This window comes from Melopsittacus undulatus, chromosome 1, assembly GCF_012275295.1.
Source record: "Melopsittacus undulatus isolate bMelUnd1 chromosome 1, bMelUnd1.mat.Z, whole genome shotgun sequence".
NCBI classification, from domain to species: Eukaryota; Metazoa; Chordata; class Aves; order Psittaciformes; family Psittaculidae; genus Melopsittacus; species Melopsittacus undulatus.
Window position 1 is genome coordinate 124,269,826 of NC_047527.1, and position 12,541 is coordinate 124,282,366.

General features: G+C 50.3%; 1 protein-coding gene across 1 annotated transcript in view; it reads left to right on the forward strand.

The window, feature by feature from the left end:
• Positions 1 to 2,013: 2,013 nt before the first annotated feature.
• The window catches only part of NXPH1 (neurexophilin 1), a 141,852-nt gene continuing 131,324 nt past the window's right edge, over positions 2,014 to 12,541 (forward strand). Inside the window, exons 1-2 of the mRNA XM_005152894.3 lie at positions 2,014 to 2,190; positions 3,146 to 3,307. Of these exons, the coding sequence (XP_005152951.1) occupies positions 3,254 to 3,307 (54 nt within the window). The 5' untranslated portion in view covers positions 2,014 to 2,190; positions 3,146 to 3,253. The remainder of the gene's footprint in view (positions 2,191 to 3,145; positions 3,308 to 12,541) is intronic.

Genomic DNA, 12,541 nt, shown 5'->3' on the forward strand with positions numbered 1-12,541 from the left:
GAATGAAATTTTAGTGGGCTAAAGTAAAAGGGAACCATGCTTATGATTCCAATGGAGCTAGAGGCTCCTCCACAGGGCTCCTCTAAATGGCACGTAAGGATCTGGATGAAAAAGAATGGGAGGACCTTCTCCTATTTGACCAGCTGGAGGAATAATTCTTCTCCGAGGACTACTTCCTTATCACCTCCAATATGAAGACATTAGTGATCAGACCTTGGAGAAGCTGAATAAAGTTACACAGGAAGTAGAGTTGAATCATTCCTTCTTAAAGAAATATCTTCCTCAAAAACATGACCCACTGAAATCTGGTGGACTTTGCATTTGTTTTTTCTGCTCCATATATTAACTTGGCAATCTCGTACCTCAGGTAAGAGTAACCACGCTCCATCTAAACAGCATCTGATTGCCAAGATCAGCAGTATACTATGCAGTTTACGCATTTTTTTTCTATGCAAAGACAGCATCGTCTATCTATCTAGTTATCTGTCTAGTTATCAGTCTAGTTATCAGTCTATCTATCTATCTATCTCTGTCTAGGTTGATTACTAAGTGTGGACATGTGGACTCTCACTTATGGGGAAGCATGAGTGGAATAGATAGGAAGGAGGTAGTTGGAAGGAAAAAGTCAGCTGTAATTTCTTGTCTGTTACCCATGTGATACAAGAAGTCCCTAGGCAGCTTCAGCCTGCACTGTAATGCAGAGGCTGTCTGGATGGGCAGGATGACAATATGATTCCTCGCAGGCTGCACACTTCAAAGTTGTGACGTGAGCATTCCACATGTCTAGTAGAGTGATGGTGCTGGAGACATATGGAGGTGTCCATCTTCCAGGTGTCTGGAGCAGAAATGGTGATGAGGGAGGCTCTGGTGTAGCTCTTTCTAAGGGTACTTACTCATTACTTCCCCCATCCTTTCCCCACACCCCTTCTATTACAGTGTTCCAACCTCAAACTGTCAAATTTAAAGCAGTGGTTTACAGCTTGGTACTGAAGCCTCAGATTGCAGATATTAATTACCAGGACATGCAGCAAAGAAAGCAAGGATTTGGCAGGACAACTGAAGTCCTCTCTTTCCCCTCTCTGTACAGCATGCTGGCTTGCTTCTTGGTTCCCCTTTGGGAGGTGATAAATCTGGGCTTTGCTATCAAGGCTGGGCATCTGGTAAGGGTACCCTGTGCTGTTGGCATCCTCCCCTTCGCCCTGTCCCGGTGTCACACTGGTAAGACAGGGTTTGGGGGATGGAATCGGGCAAGAGAACCGTCACAGGACTCCTTGTAAAGAAGAAGGAAAACAAGGTCGATGAGACCTTTTACTTTGCGTGACAGCTGACGGGATTAGCCGCAGCACCGGGCAGGGATGAGCGTTCAAGCTTCGCTCAGAGGCACTGTCCAGCTACAGGTTCATGCTTGTGGGGAAGAAGCAACCGTTTAATCCCACAGCTTGGCTCCCGCAGCCGACACATAGCTCTGCTCCAACATCCCGTCGCCTCGGTGCCTGGCTGGCGGGCTCGCTGCCCGCACGGGCTGAGCAGCACTGTCGTTTCACGGGACACCCCCGAGGGAGGTGGAAAAAACCTAAAATGAAAGGAAGGAGAGAGGGAAGAGCTGCTCTCTCAGGCTCCTTCCAGGCGCTGGGCAAACCACCGCCTCCCTCCCGCTGGCGGAGAGGGAAAGGGGCTGTGCCCCTGGCGGCAGCGCGGGCAGCGCCGGCACCCCGGCGGAGGAAGGCAGCAGCACGGGCAGGGCAAGCAGCCCGGGCAAGGCAGGCAGAGCGGGAAGGGCAGGCAGTGCGGGCAGCACAAGACAGCTCACGCCGCCAGGGGAGGACTCTAATTCATCACCCCTTTCAGAGGAGAGGATGGGACGCCGCTAAACTCCTCTTTCTCCCTCCTCCTTCCCCCCTCGCCAGGCAAGCTCCCCCTTTTCTCCCCCCTCCGCTGCTCTTTCTCTCTCCCCAAGCAGTGAGGCTCGGACAGTGCTCGGCTCCAGCGCTTTATTTTAAGATGATCGACCAAGGTCTTTGCAGATAGATTTTATCCGAAGTTAAATAGCAGGCGCTCGTCGCTCCCTCGCCAATAAGTCATTTTTAATAGAGACAAATCGTCCTGGACGCCCCGGAGCGCCGGTGCCGCCGCTCCTGCCCGCGCCCCCCGCCGAAGCGGAGCGGGCAGCCCTGGCAGCTCCCTCCTCCCGTAAGTGTCCTGCTTGGCGGAGCCGGAGCGCGGACGTGTGCAGAGAAGGGGAGGCGAGAGGGGGGGAGAACCTGCCAGCAGCCCCGCCGCCCTGACAGTGCCTGCGCCGGATGCACAGCGGCCGCGGGACACCTCGGTGCGGAGCACGGCGAGGAGATGCTCAGGGGCGGCGGGCTGCGCCGGGGAGCTCAGCCCCTCTAGGCTCGCCCATGGAGCGCCCCGCGGAGCCCCGGCCGCCGTCGGACCCCCCACGCCGTACGTATCCCCACCGCGTCCCCCCCGCGGCGGCGGGGCTGTCCGCGGGACCCGGAGGGGGGCTGGGACCGGGGGTGGGGGTCCGCACCCGTCGGGACGCCCCGGAGTTCGGTCCCGGCCCTGGGCGAGGTGCGGCTTAGGAGGGGCGGAGGGAGGTGGGCACTTGTGGGGATAGGCAGAGCCCGCTCTGGCGTCCCGGAGGCGAAGAGCTTCGCCTCGGCTGTAAGTGCCCGGGCGTATCCGCAGCCCCGAATCCAGCGTCTCCTGCCCCTTCTCCCCCTCTTCGGCGCAGCTCGGCTCTCCAGCGCGCTGGCAGGGCTCCGCTGCCAACAGGCGGGCGGCTGAAGCCCTGTCCCCGCCTGGGGCACGCAAGCAGGCAGGGCAGGGCAGGCAGGGCTGGTGGTAGCACCCCCGGCCCGTCCCATCTGACACCGCAGGGCTCTCCCGCCCGGTAAAAGGACTGAGAGCCGGAAAGCGCTGCCTACAGGCTCTCTGCAGCCAGCCCGGACCGCGCGATCACTTTGCTCTGACGCTGGATTAACTAGATTTTAATGGTTTTTTGTTTCCCCCACCCCCATCCACACACCCCATCTCCTCCTTCTCTCCCGCCCCCCCTTCCCTACACACCTCTCTTCCCCCCCTTGTCTCAAGCCTAACCTTGTCTTGTGGTCATGGGGTCTATAATTTCATTTTTGTCTAGGCTGGTGAGAGCTCTGCTTGTTCTGTAAAGTGGATGTCAGGTGGATCTATGTTCTGGAAGGAACAAAGAGGCAGCGAAGGCAGCGCGGGGGAAGTTTGAGCGGCGAGGATGCAGGCTGTGTACTGGTACGCGGTCCTTCTGCTGCAGCCCACCCTTTACCTGGTGAGTGTCCCCGGCCCCTCGCACGGGCCGGGACGGGGGGACCTCGACGGGGAGGAGGGCACCAGCCTTGTCGAGAAACAGCAAACTCACGGCAACTGCGGCCGCCCCGCAGCTAGCTCTGCCCGTCCTCCAGGGGTCGGACCGGGACAGGGACCGGGGCAGGGAGGAGCGGGGCTCGGCCAGGATCTCTCGGCGGGGCACGGAGGAGGCAGACCCGTAACTTCTCCTCCGCCGGGAAGGGGCGCACCACCAGGGCCGGGTTTCCCTGTACCTCCTCCTGGGCAGGGTCCCCCGGTCCCTGCAGGGGGGGCCGCCCAGGCTGTAGGCTGAAAGCAACTTCTTGCCCTCTGCTCCCTGCTGAGGGTGGCAGCATCTTCGGAGGGAGCCCCCCTTTCATGTGCCACTGCCGGCGCCTCTGCACAAGCCTGCGGCGCAGGGCGATGGGCACAGCTTAGTGTACTCCGCCTGAAGTGTCATTGACTTTCACAGCAAATATCCTTTAAGATTACCGGGGGAACACGAGTAAACAGAGGCGTTATCTCCTTTAACACACACTTCATTCCCTTTACGATCTCAAGTAACAAAACCAAGGCAGGCTGCTTCTTTGCAGCCCGCGCTCTCTCTCGCCTGCCATGAGTTACGTAGGCCATATAGTGTCGTGGAGCTCGCCCCCGTGGCGGTGAGGGTCGGAAAAGCCCCTTCTCCGGGGCGCTGCCGAGAGAAGCACCCTGGAGCCCTACCGGGGGAGGCGGCTGCTCCGCTCAGGCTCCGCGGCCTCCTGTCATTGCCTGCGTTAGCGCTGCCACGCCACGTGGGGGCACTGCGGGGCAGTGCGGCGCGGCGGAGTGCGGGGCAGCCAATCCCTAGCGGGCCTAAGACAGGACGGGACGGGACGGGGGGTGCAGGCGGAGGTGACGCGCACTTTTTTCGCTCCCGCGTAGCGTCCAGCGCGGCAGCGCAGCGCGGGTCCGCTCCCGTCCCGTCCCTCCGGACGTGTGTCCCGCTGGGGGCCCCCACCCTCGCCGCGCTGTGCCACCTCTGCCGCGGGCGCCTCTCCTCCCCGCGAATCTTATAGCCGGGGGCTGGGGGGGGGCTGAGCTGGAGAGTGGGGTGGGGGGAGCAGGGAAAAAAGTGTGAGGCAAATAATCTATCAAAAAGCCGGAGCGAGATCGATACGTCGTGTTAAATTTTAAATGTGTTTGCTGGCAGTTAAACTGCTCTCGACTCATTACAACAACAGTGCTGGATTTATTCTAATGTGCTGCAGTCTGAACAACAAGAGCATTAATTCTCCTTTAATTGTAAACTGGGAGCATTTGAAAACCATTCAGTGTGCAAATTATGCTGATTCAATTACCGTTTAGTTACAGACTTCATTACCTGAATGGTTTTTTTTTTTCCTAGTTGTCTTGTTTTCTGAGGGCTTGGCATTACAGAATGAGAAGATGATCTTTCAGTTTCCTTCAAATCAATGCGAAATATGATGAAAAAGGGACAAAATAGGGAATAAAAGACAAGCTAGGGAGAAGGGACGCGTTCTTAGGCTGGACTGTGTCTTCTGCCAAAACACTCGGGGGGGGGGGGGGGGGGGGGATGGATCCAAAGGATTTCCTCTGTCTAACCTGCTTCTCTGAGTCGATACTTCCACGTTTGTGTCAACCTCTCCCCGTTCTCTCTATTTCGGGAGTGACTCTGAAAGTTTACATTAGGCCATTGCCTGTAAATAAACTGTTTATTAGCATCGAAGCATGAAGCTTGGATTAAAGCTTTAACACAGTGCCACAGACCAGCACGGCACAGCACTTTGGGCTGCCAACCCCTGTGCACAAGCCACTCTGTGTGGACCAGAGCGGTTTCAATTAGGAATTACATTTTCAGTACCCAGCCTGTGAGGAGGGACAAATGGAATGGCAGTGCAACCAGCTTCCCATCGGGTTGGTTAAAATAATCCTTTCTGAGAAGGGCTAGTATTACAGGGGAGAGGCACAACAGCCTGTCTCCTCTCTGCCTGAGCTGGGTGGTGTTCAGTTACTCATTTCCAGACACTCGCTGGCTTGTAATTTCTCTTCACCAAGCAAAACACTGCCCTCTTTTCTTATTTTTTTATTTTATTTATTTATTTTACCCACGTTAAATCTCTTCCTAATTAAATTGGGGGGGGGGGGGGGGGGGAAGAGCTCCTTCTCTCCCTTTTTAATAGAGCCATATGCCATTCGGCCTTATTGCCACAAATTTATAGAGGTCACAGCCAACCAGAACGAGAAGGAGTGTTGCTGGGGTAGAGACGGTTCGTCCTATTCTGTTTATTGATAAGAACAGTAGTTGGCCTTTGAGAGATGTGTATTTTCTCCTTGTTTCAAGCTGTACAGTGTATTGAAAATGTTGCGTTTGATTTGCAGTGGAGGTGCGTTTCCTTTGGCCTGAACGGGCAACTTAGTACTTATTTGGTAGAATTAGGAGTTAACCTTTAAATGCTTGCAGTTATTTTCTTTCTGGACATTTAGAGAGCTGCAGAAAGTGTTCAGGCAGCTACACTCGGTCTCACCACGAGACTCCTCTGCTGTTCTTTCAAAAGCATCTTAGTCTTATTCTAATGGGTAATGTTTTCTTAACGAACAGGGCTGTGCCAAGGTCAAAATCGTCATTAAGGAAGCACGTAAATATTAAGAAAGAAAAAGCCGCCCGGAGATTGTAGACTCTTTTAGGTTTGAGCTCTGTTAAAGACAACGGGGTTTTACACCATTGCCTTAGTGGAAATTTCCTCGTTTAATTCCTGCTAGTTGCTGGTGGATTTCCAGTCTGACACCACAGGACAATAAAACGCCGGGCTGCTTCTTTCCATTTCTTCCTTTTTTGTCTTTTTTCACTTTTCCTGAGTGGAAGCGACACGCTATAGAAGCGACTACAAACCCCGCGGATTGCTGGCTAAGACAGCAAGGATCTTAACTAGTTATTTCTCACTAGGACAGGCCAAGCATAGTCCCAAAGGAGGATGCAGGTCGTTTCCGTCCCTGCTGTTAAGGGGACCCTCCTTAGCACGGAAGGGGGTCGTCGGGCAGGGGGCCGGCAACTCGCGGTGGCCACGGGAGCTAGCCCCGTCCTTCCTTCTCCGGCCCCAGCCTGATCCTGCGCTCTCCGCCCCCGGCCAAGCCAGGGCACCGGGCGGCAGCGTGCCTTCTGGATGCCGGATTTCACCCCCAACATGTCCCCAGGTTCTGTCTTCGCGTGCTCTAGGGGGGAACTTAGGGCATTGTTTTCCTGAGATCACACCGGCTTGAAGAGACTTCGGCTCCTTTACCTAGGTACTTCTTCCCCGAAGTGGCTGGTACGGGACTAAAATCAGTCGGAGTTTCGAGTTTCGTGTTGCTAGGGTAAGGATCCCTCCCCCCTGAGTCTCCCCGCCTTGTCGTCTTTTCCCAGCAAGGTGTTTCTTCGCCGGTGAGTTTGTAAAATAGGATATACACCAGAGCCGGCTGGCAGAGCAGTTTAACTCCTTGTAGCACTTAAGCAGAGCAAGAGCAAAAGGAAGGGTAATTTTCCTCCCCCCGATGAGGGGTACGAGCAGGTTGTTTCGCGGGGGAAGCTGCTCTGCTCGGCGCTTTGCCCGAGCAGGAGAATAGAGAGCTCCCGACCGGAGTCTTGTTCTGCGGGGCCAAGGCTTCGGCGGGGGTCCGGTTCCAACTCGACAACCTCCTTCAGCGCCGGGCTGGGAATTTTAAGGTCTGTTCCACACCGTCCCTGTAGTTTGGAGGCCTTCTGACAGCCGAGCGGAGCTTTCCTGCAAAATGTTGTGTATAAGAGAGATTTAAAATTGTCCTCAGAGGTGGCACACTTGGCACGGTGTTTGCTGAGGGGGAGGAACGGGGGGTGAAGTGCTCCAGACTTTGTGTACATTTAATTTCGCTCCATGTCGCACTGTTTGCGGTGATTTCACCCCGGTTAATGAAAGCTATGGGGAACGCGAGGAGGTATCACGTGCCGGAGAAGATAAGTTGATTTTATATCTTCTTTTTCTTTCTTTTTAAAGATAGTTGCTGCTTGTGTCCTACTTTGTCGTGGGAGGAACAAAACCCCTCTGTAGGCAGCGAAGATAAAACAAAACAAAAAACAAAAGAGAAAGAAGGCATTATTCTACCATAATCAGCACCCTCGGTATTTTCTCAGAGGCATTTGGTGCTGAAAGTAGTCGGGTATTGCTTTTTTCCCCCCAAATAAGCGATTTCTTGCGGTTTTCAAATTGACGTCGGGGGGAGGGGGGGGGAGGGGGTGGGGGGAGACGGGGGAGGGAGAAGAGAGCGCTTGGCGCGGAGGGGGTGAAGTGGCTTTCTGTGATGGAGGGTTTAGGTAGCCTTGCGAAGATTCCGCTCCCTCTTTCTGGAGGAGTTTGAGAGAATCTTCTCGGTGGTGTAGGGGGAGTAATCACTCTTTCTGAAGGCAAGGCAAGGGGATGGCAACGGGCTCGGAGCTCCTGTAGGCGAAACAAACTTTTCTGCTCTCTAGTTTCTTTTTTTTTTTTCCGCTGTTAAGTGGAGACTGGTACTTTCTTTTCCGGGTTTCCTTCCTTCTTAACCACCAAGGACCTGCGATAGGAGTTTAAGAAGGGGCTTCCCAGCACTAAAAGTTCTTTTTCCTGGTACTTAGTACACACTATTTTAATTTCTTATATCGCTGGAGAAAGCAATGTGGAACAGATTTCGTCTTATAGGGAGGCACCTGAATATAATCCAATATCCCTGCCTCTCTTTGACTAGCCCAATCTTCCAAGTCGGCACCTAGAGGTATCCATTTTAAGCTCTTTAATATTTCCCTGCATCTCTAAACCGCCATTTTAATTAACAAAAAGCCAATTTCCCAGCCGTCTTGGAAAGTGCGGTGAAGCGGGTTAAGAAAGCAATTGCTCGGAATAGCCAGCACTTGGAGAAAATGAATGTATGAGCCATTCTTCCCTCCCTAGGATTGGCTTCTGTTCTCCCGACTGGGTCTGTGTGAAGTTATGCTGTGATTTATCAGATAGTTTAACACCCAGCTCGCTCTTCTTGTAAGTCAGCATTAAACCACCTCCTGGGCTTTTTGTAAATACAGCTTTAGCATTTTTTTCCATGCAGCAGATTGACATGTTGACGATCCTGTTTTAAGGAATGTGACAATAAAGTGGAAAACCGAAGGCTGGCAAGCACTTCATCAAGGATAAAAAGGTTCTGCTGTAAGGATGTCACTCAATTTATTGTGAAAGTCGAATGAATTACGTTTAATGAAAGTGCTCCCCAGATGAATATTACCAGCAATTTCCTGAGTTGGCTCTGTCAGATTGATATGAGGAAATGCCAACCCGTATCAAAAAAGATCTCCAATCTCAATTACTATGCAAGCTTTCGAAGAGCTTCTTTTTATTGATATGATATATATTGGCGGGTTCTCAATGCTGGGGAAACTGCTCTCTGTTCAACAGGACAGCATATTTCCTATTTGATTGTTTAACCCTACGTGTTTCTGGTTGTTGTTTAAACTTCTGTGAGTGTCCTTCTTTTGGAGGAGTCCCTTTCTGTGACTTAGAGAGACCAAAGTTACGTGTCTGGTAGAGAGCAGGGGTGATGCTCATTGCAAGAAGCTTGTTCAGCCTGGATGGGCAAAGTCGAAGGTCAAGAGAAATAACACAGCTGATACAATGGCGTCAGGTCGCCTCTTTTTGTGTGTATTTCTAGTAGACAATCCAGAGCACGCTAATATTTGTTACCACTAGCAATCCCAATATTCCCGCCCTTTCTTCCTCATTCCTCTAGGGCTTCTTTGGGCAAATTAGAAATTCAGTAAGACCGGGAAGAGAGAGAAAAGCTCGTTTGTCCCCTCATCTACATAAGAATTGACTTTGTGAGAGGCTTTTCTGTTTCATTTTAACTACTGTGACACCGGTCGTTGTTTAGGAATACAGCTTCTCTTCCCACAATCCATCTTGCTGGGCTTGTTTGTGATCAGAGGGATTCAGTCAGCTTTCTTCTACCACTTTCCCTTTCTCTTCCAATTTTTAAATCGAAGAGGAGAGAGAGACGCCATTGAAGGACAGCCGGGAGATGCTCGGTACTCTGCCGCAGGACGGGGACATGGGCACCTTCACGTGTGGAGCTGTGCTCCCTGCGTGCAGCATTAAAGAGGAAGCAGAAAGAGCTTGTCCTTATCATATGTCGGGTTAGTTTGGTTTCCCATTTTTCTTTTCACTACTAAAACTTTCTTCAGTGCACGATTAGTCCAAGTTTTTTTTTTTTTTGTTTGTTTGTTTAAAGTGTGTTTTCTTCCCCCTCTCTCTGAGATGCTGCCTGTTTCGAGCCGCGGAAGGCCAGTGCAAGCGCTGCGGGGAGAGCGGACAAAGGCTTGCAGACGGGCTGGGACAAGGCTGACTTCGAGGTGCCCCGCTCCGCTTCGGGCTGCTCCGCGCAGCCCGTCGTCGGCCCGCGGCTAGCGCTTCCCATTGGACCGCCGTGCAGCACCTTGGAGAGGTCCCGGGGAACGGGGACCGGGAGCGGGGGCAGCAGCGCCAGCATAGCGAACAGCGCCCGGCCCTCTTGCTTCACGGCGGTCGCTGTGCTCTGCCGGGGATGCCGGCGGCCCCCGCAACCATTCAGTCACAGGCGCCCTCAGTGTTTCGGGTCACTACTGCTCAGACCTCTCCCGCAGCCAGCTCTGGAAGTGGGGTTTGGCTTTCTGCGTTAGTTTCCTGAACAAAGAAGTAGACAGGTGGACCAGCACACCAATGTATTTACTGTTGTTGCTGACTGGATTTCTTTTAGAGGCAAAGAAGTTGCTTTATATTCTGAGGACAAAAACTGACCAGAGGAGCAATATATGAGTGTGTAGGGCGTCAGCGATGGGATCTCTGATAAGATCTTGGCAGGATTAATCTGGGGATCGGAAGGATGTTTTGGTATGTTTGTGTTTATTTCATTCTATCCCAGAATGACAGCATCCTCTCTTTCTAGGGAGAGTCCCAAGACATCCGTGAGCATTGGAGTCAAAACGGCTGTGCAACACAGTTGATAGTAAGACATGGAAGCAGGAAGTGATTAATTAATAATGATACTTCCTATCCTGAGGGTCATGGCAGGAGTTGCTCTCAGGCACAGTTGATGTCATTGGTATGGTGTAGTGGTACTTTTGAGACGCCTGTAAGGGGCAGGCAGGTCTTGCGCTCTCCATATGCCAGTGTCCTGGTAGACAGTGTTCAGGATATCTCCCAGATCCCTCTTTCCTTTCAAGAGGAAATAATACCAGGCAAGTGCCTTCATCACTGTAAATCCCCACGCACTATTGACAGAGCTGTCTTCTAGAGGTCTGATACCTGAAAAGCACTTGTCAATAAAACACTGACTTTTGGCAAGGCAGGTGTAAGAAGACAACTGATGGGGAGTCCTTCACTAAAGGAATATGATGGGAATTGACTAGGCTGAGAGGAAAAGCAACTCACAGTCCCCACCAACCCTGCAGACAAAAGCCATTTATTCGTGGTCCATATTCTCCCATGAATATCAGTAGCAACTGTGATGCTTTTTTTCCAGTCCCTATGCATGGTGCCTGGAAATTGTATTGTCTGCTTCAGAGATACAGCTTTTATCTTCCAAATGCCATCCTCATTAATGTCAGTGTCTCACACTCCAACTAGTGACAAATGTCTCGGGGACGTTCATCTGCCTTGCACACTACATCCATCTCTCCAGGTGCCCTGTCTTTTACTCTCCAAGGAGTAGTTTAGTAATATTTTTTTCTTGTCTTCTCTGTCTGCTATGAAATGATTTGTTCACTAGCTCGTCTCTGCCCTGTCCATTCATGTGTTAGTTTTGTCAGTCCCCTCTGAAGTATCACGTCTCCTGTTAATCTGTTTCATCACTTTGATGACAGGTTGACCAGCACATGCGAAGATAATCTGCTCTTTCCACATTTGCAGACTATGATGGGGAGAAATTAGGCTTTTTTGCTTGCATGATAATAGCACCCTATTGTACTCAAACCTCATTTTCTAGTACAGACTTGATGCAAAAAACTAAAGAATGAGGAGCCTGCTTGTTTCTTTGTGTGTGTAGCCTAGTTATTTCTTATTGCTGAACTTTTGAAAAACTGGTAAGTAAAGTATGTCTATACTTTACTTACCCTAAAGTGCCCTTAAACTTGGGTGTTTAAGCTGGACAAGGTCTCTCTAGGCTCAGAAGAATCAACAGCAGAGTGACGACCAAAACAATACCAAGAAAGAAGTGATCTAGCAGCCTCAGTTCTTGGAAATACCTGTAATTAAAATATAATATATATATAAATCATATTTTTTTAGAAAAAAAAAGTCACTTAAAATCTAATCAGTACAGCATTCCCAGTTGAAAATCAGAATATCCTACTTATCTTCCTAGTTAGAACATCTGATATTTTGATCCAGAAATCCCTGGACTCAGTGTTTCTGCCTGATAATACATACTGATTTCAGAAATAACATCAGTAACATGACAAATTATTACTGATTAACTTGTCTTAACGTTGTGCTCTCCTCTCCGACTCCCCATGCATTATCTGGGAGTTAATTTTCAGATAGTGCAATATTTCCTACATTTGTCTGAGAGCTGCATATAAGCCTCAGGGTAAAAGGAAAAAGAAAAGAAGACACTTTAGCTGTGTACTGAGAGCACTCTTGTAAAACAAAGGCTCCTACACAGCAGATCCTATGGCCTGTTCCTGCAATGTTATACAAAATAGTATTACTCTGTAAATTCATGTCTTACTTGTGCAATGAGGATGGATTCTGTTTCCTATTGAAGATTAAGTAGACCATTTCTATCACAGAGAATTGCTTGCCATTATTCAGATGCCACTTAGAACTGAAAATGTAATTGTCAGGTCTTAAAAAAATTTAGCTAATGGAATTTCTGTTATGGATAGTTCAGACCACCTGTACTGTAATACTTATTTGCACAGTCATTTTTATAAGCTATTCTTAATTGAACTTTGGAAAAATAATTCTTCTGCTAGGCTATTTTGTCAACAAATGTTGTCGTAGGCCTTCAGGTATATAAAACTACATATATAAAATGAATGGACTGCTTTTTATGTTTACAATCTCATCCATAGCATTTGAGGTCCTGTAAAGGAAGGTATGGACTTAAAGCTGTGTCCTGATAGTTGTTGCACCATCAATAGCAATATTGTAAATTGTAGTCATTTAAATTCAGAATGTTAGTGTGTAATTTTACTCAATTTCTGCTG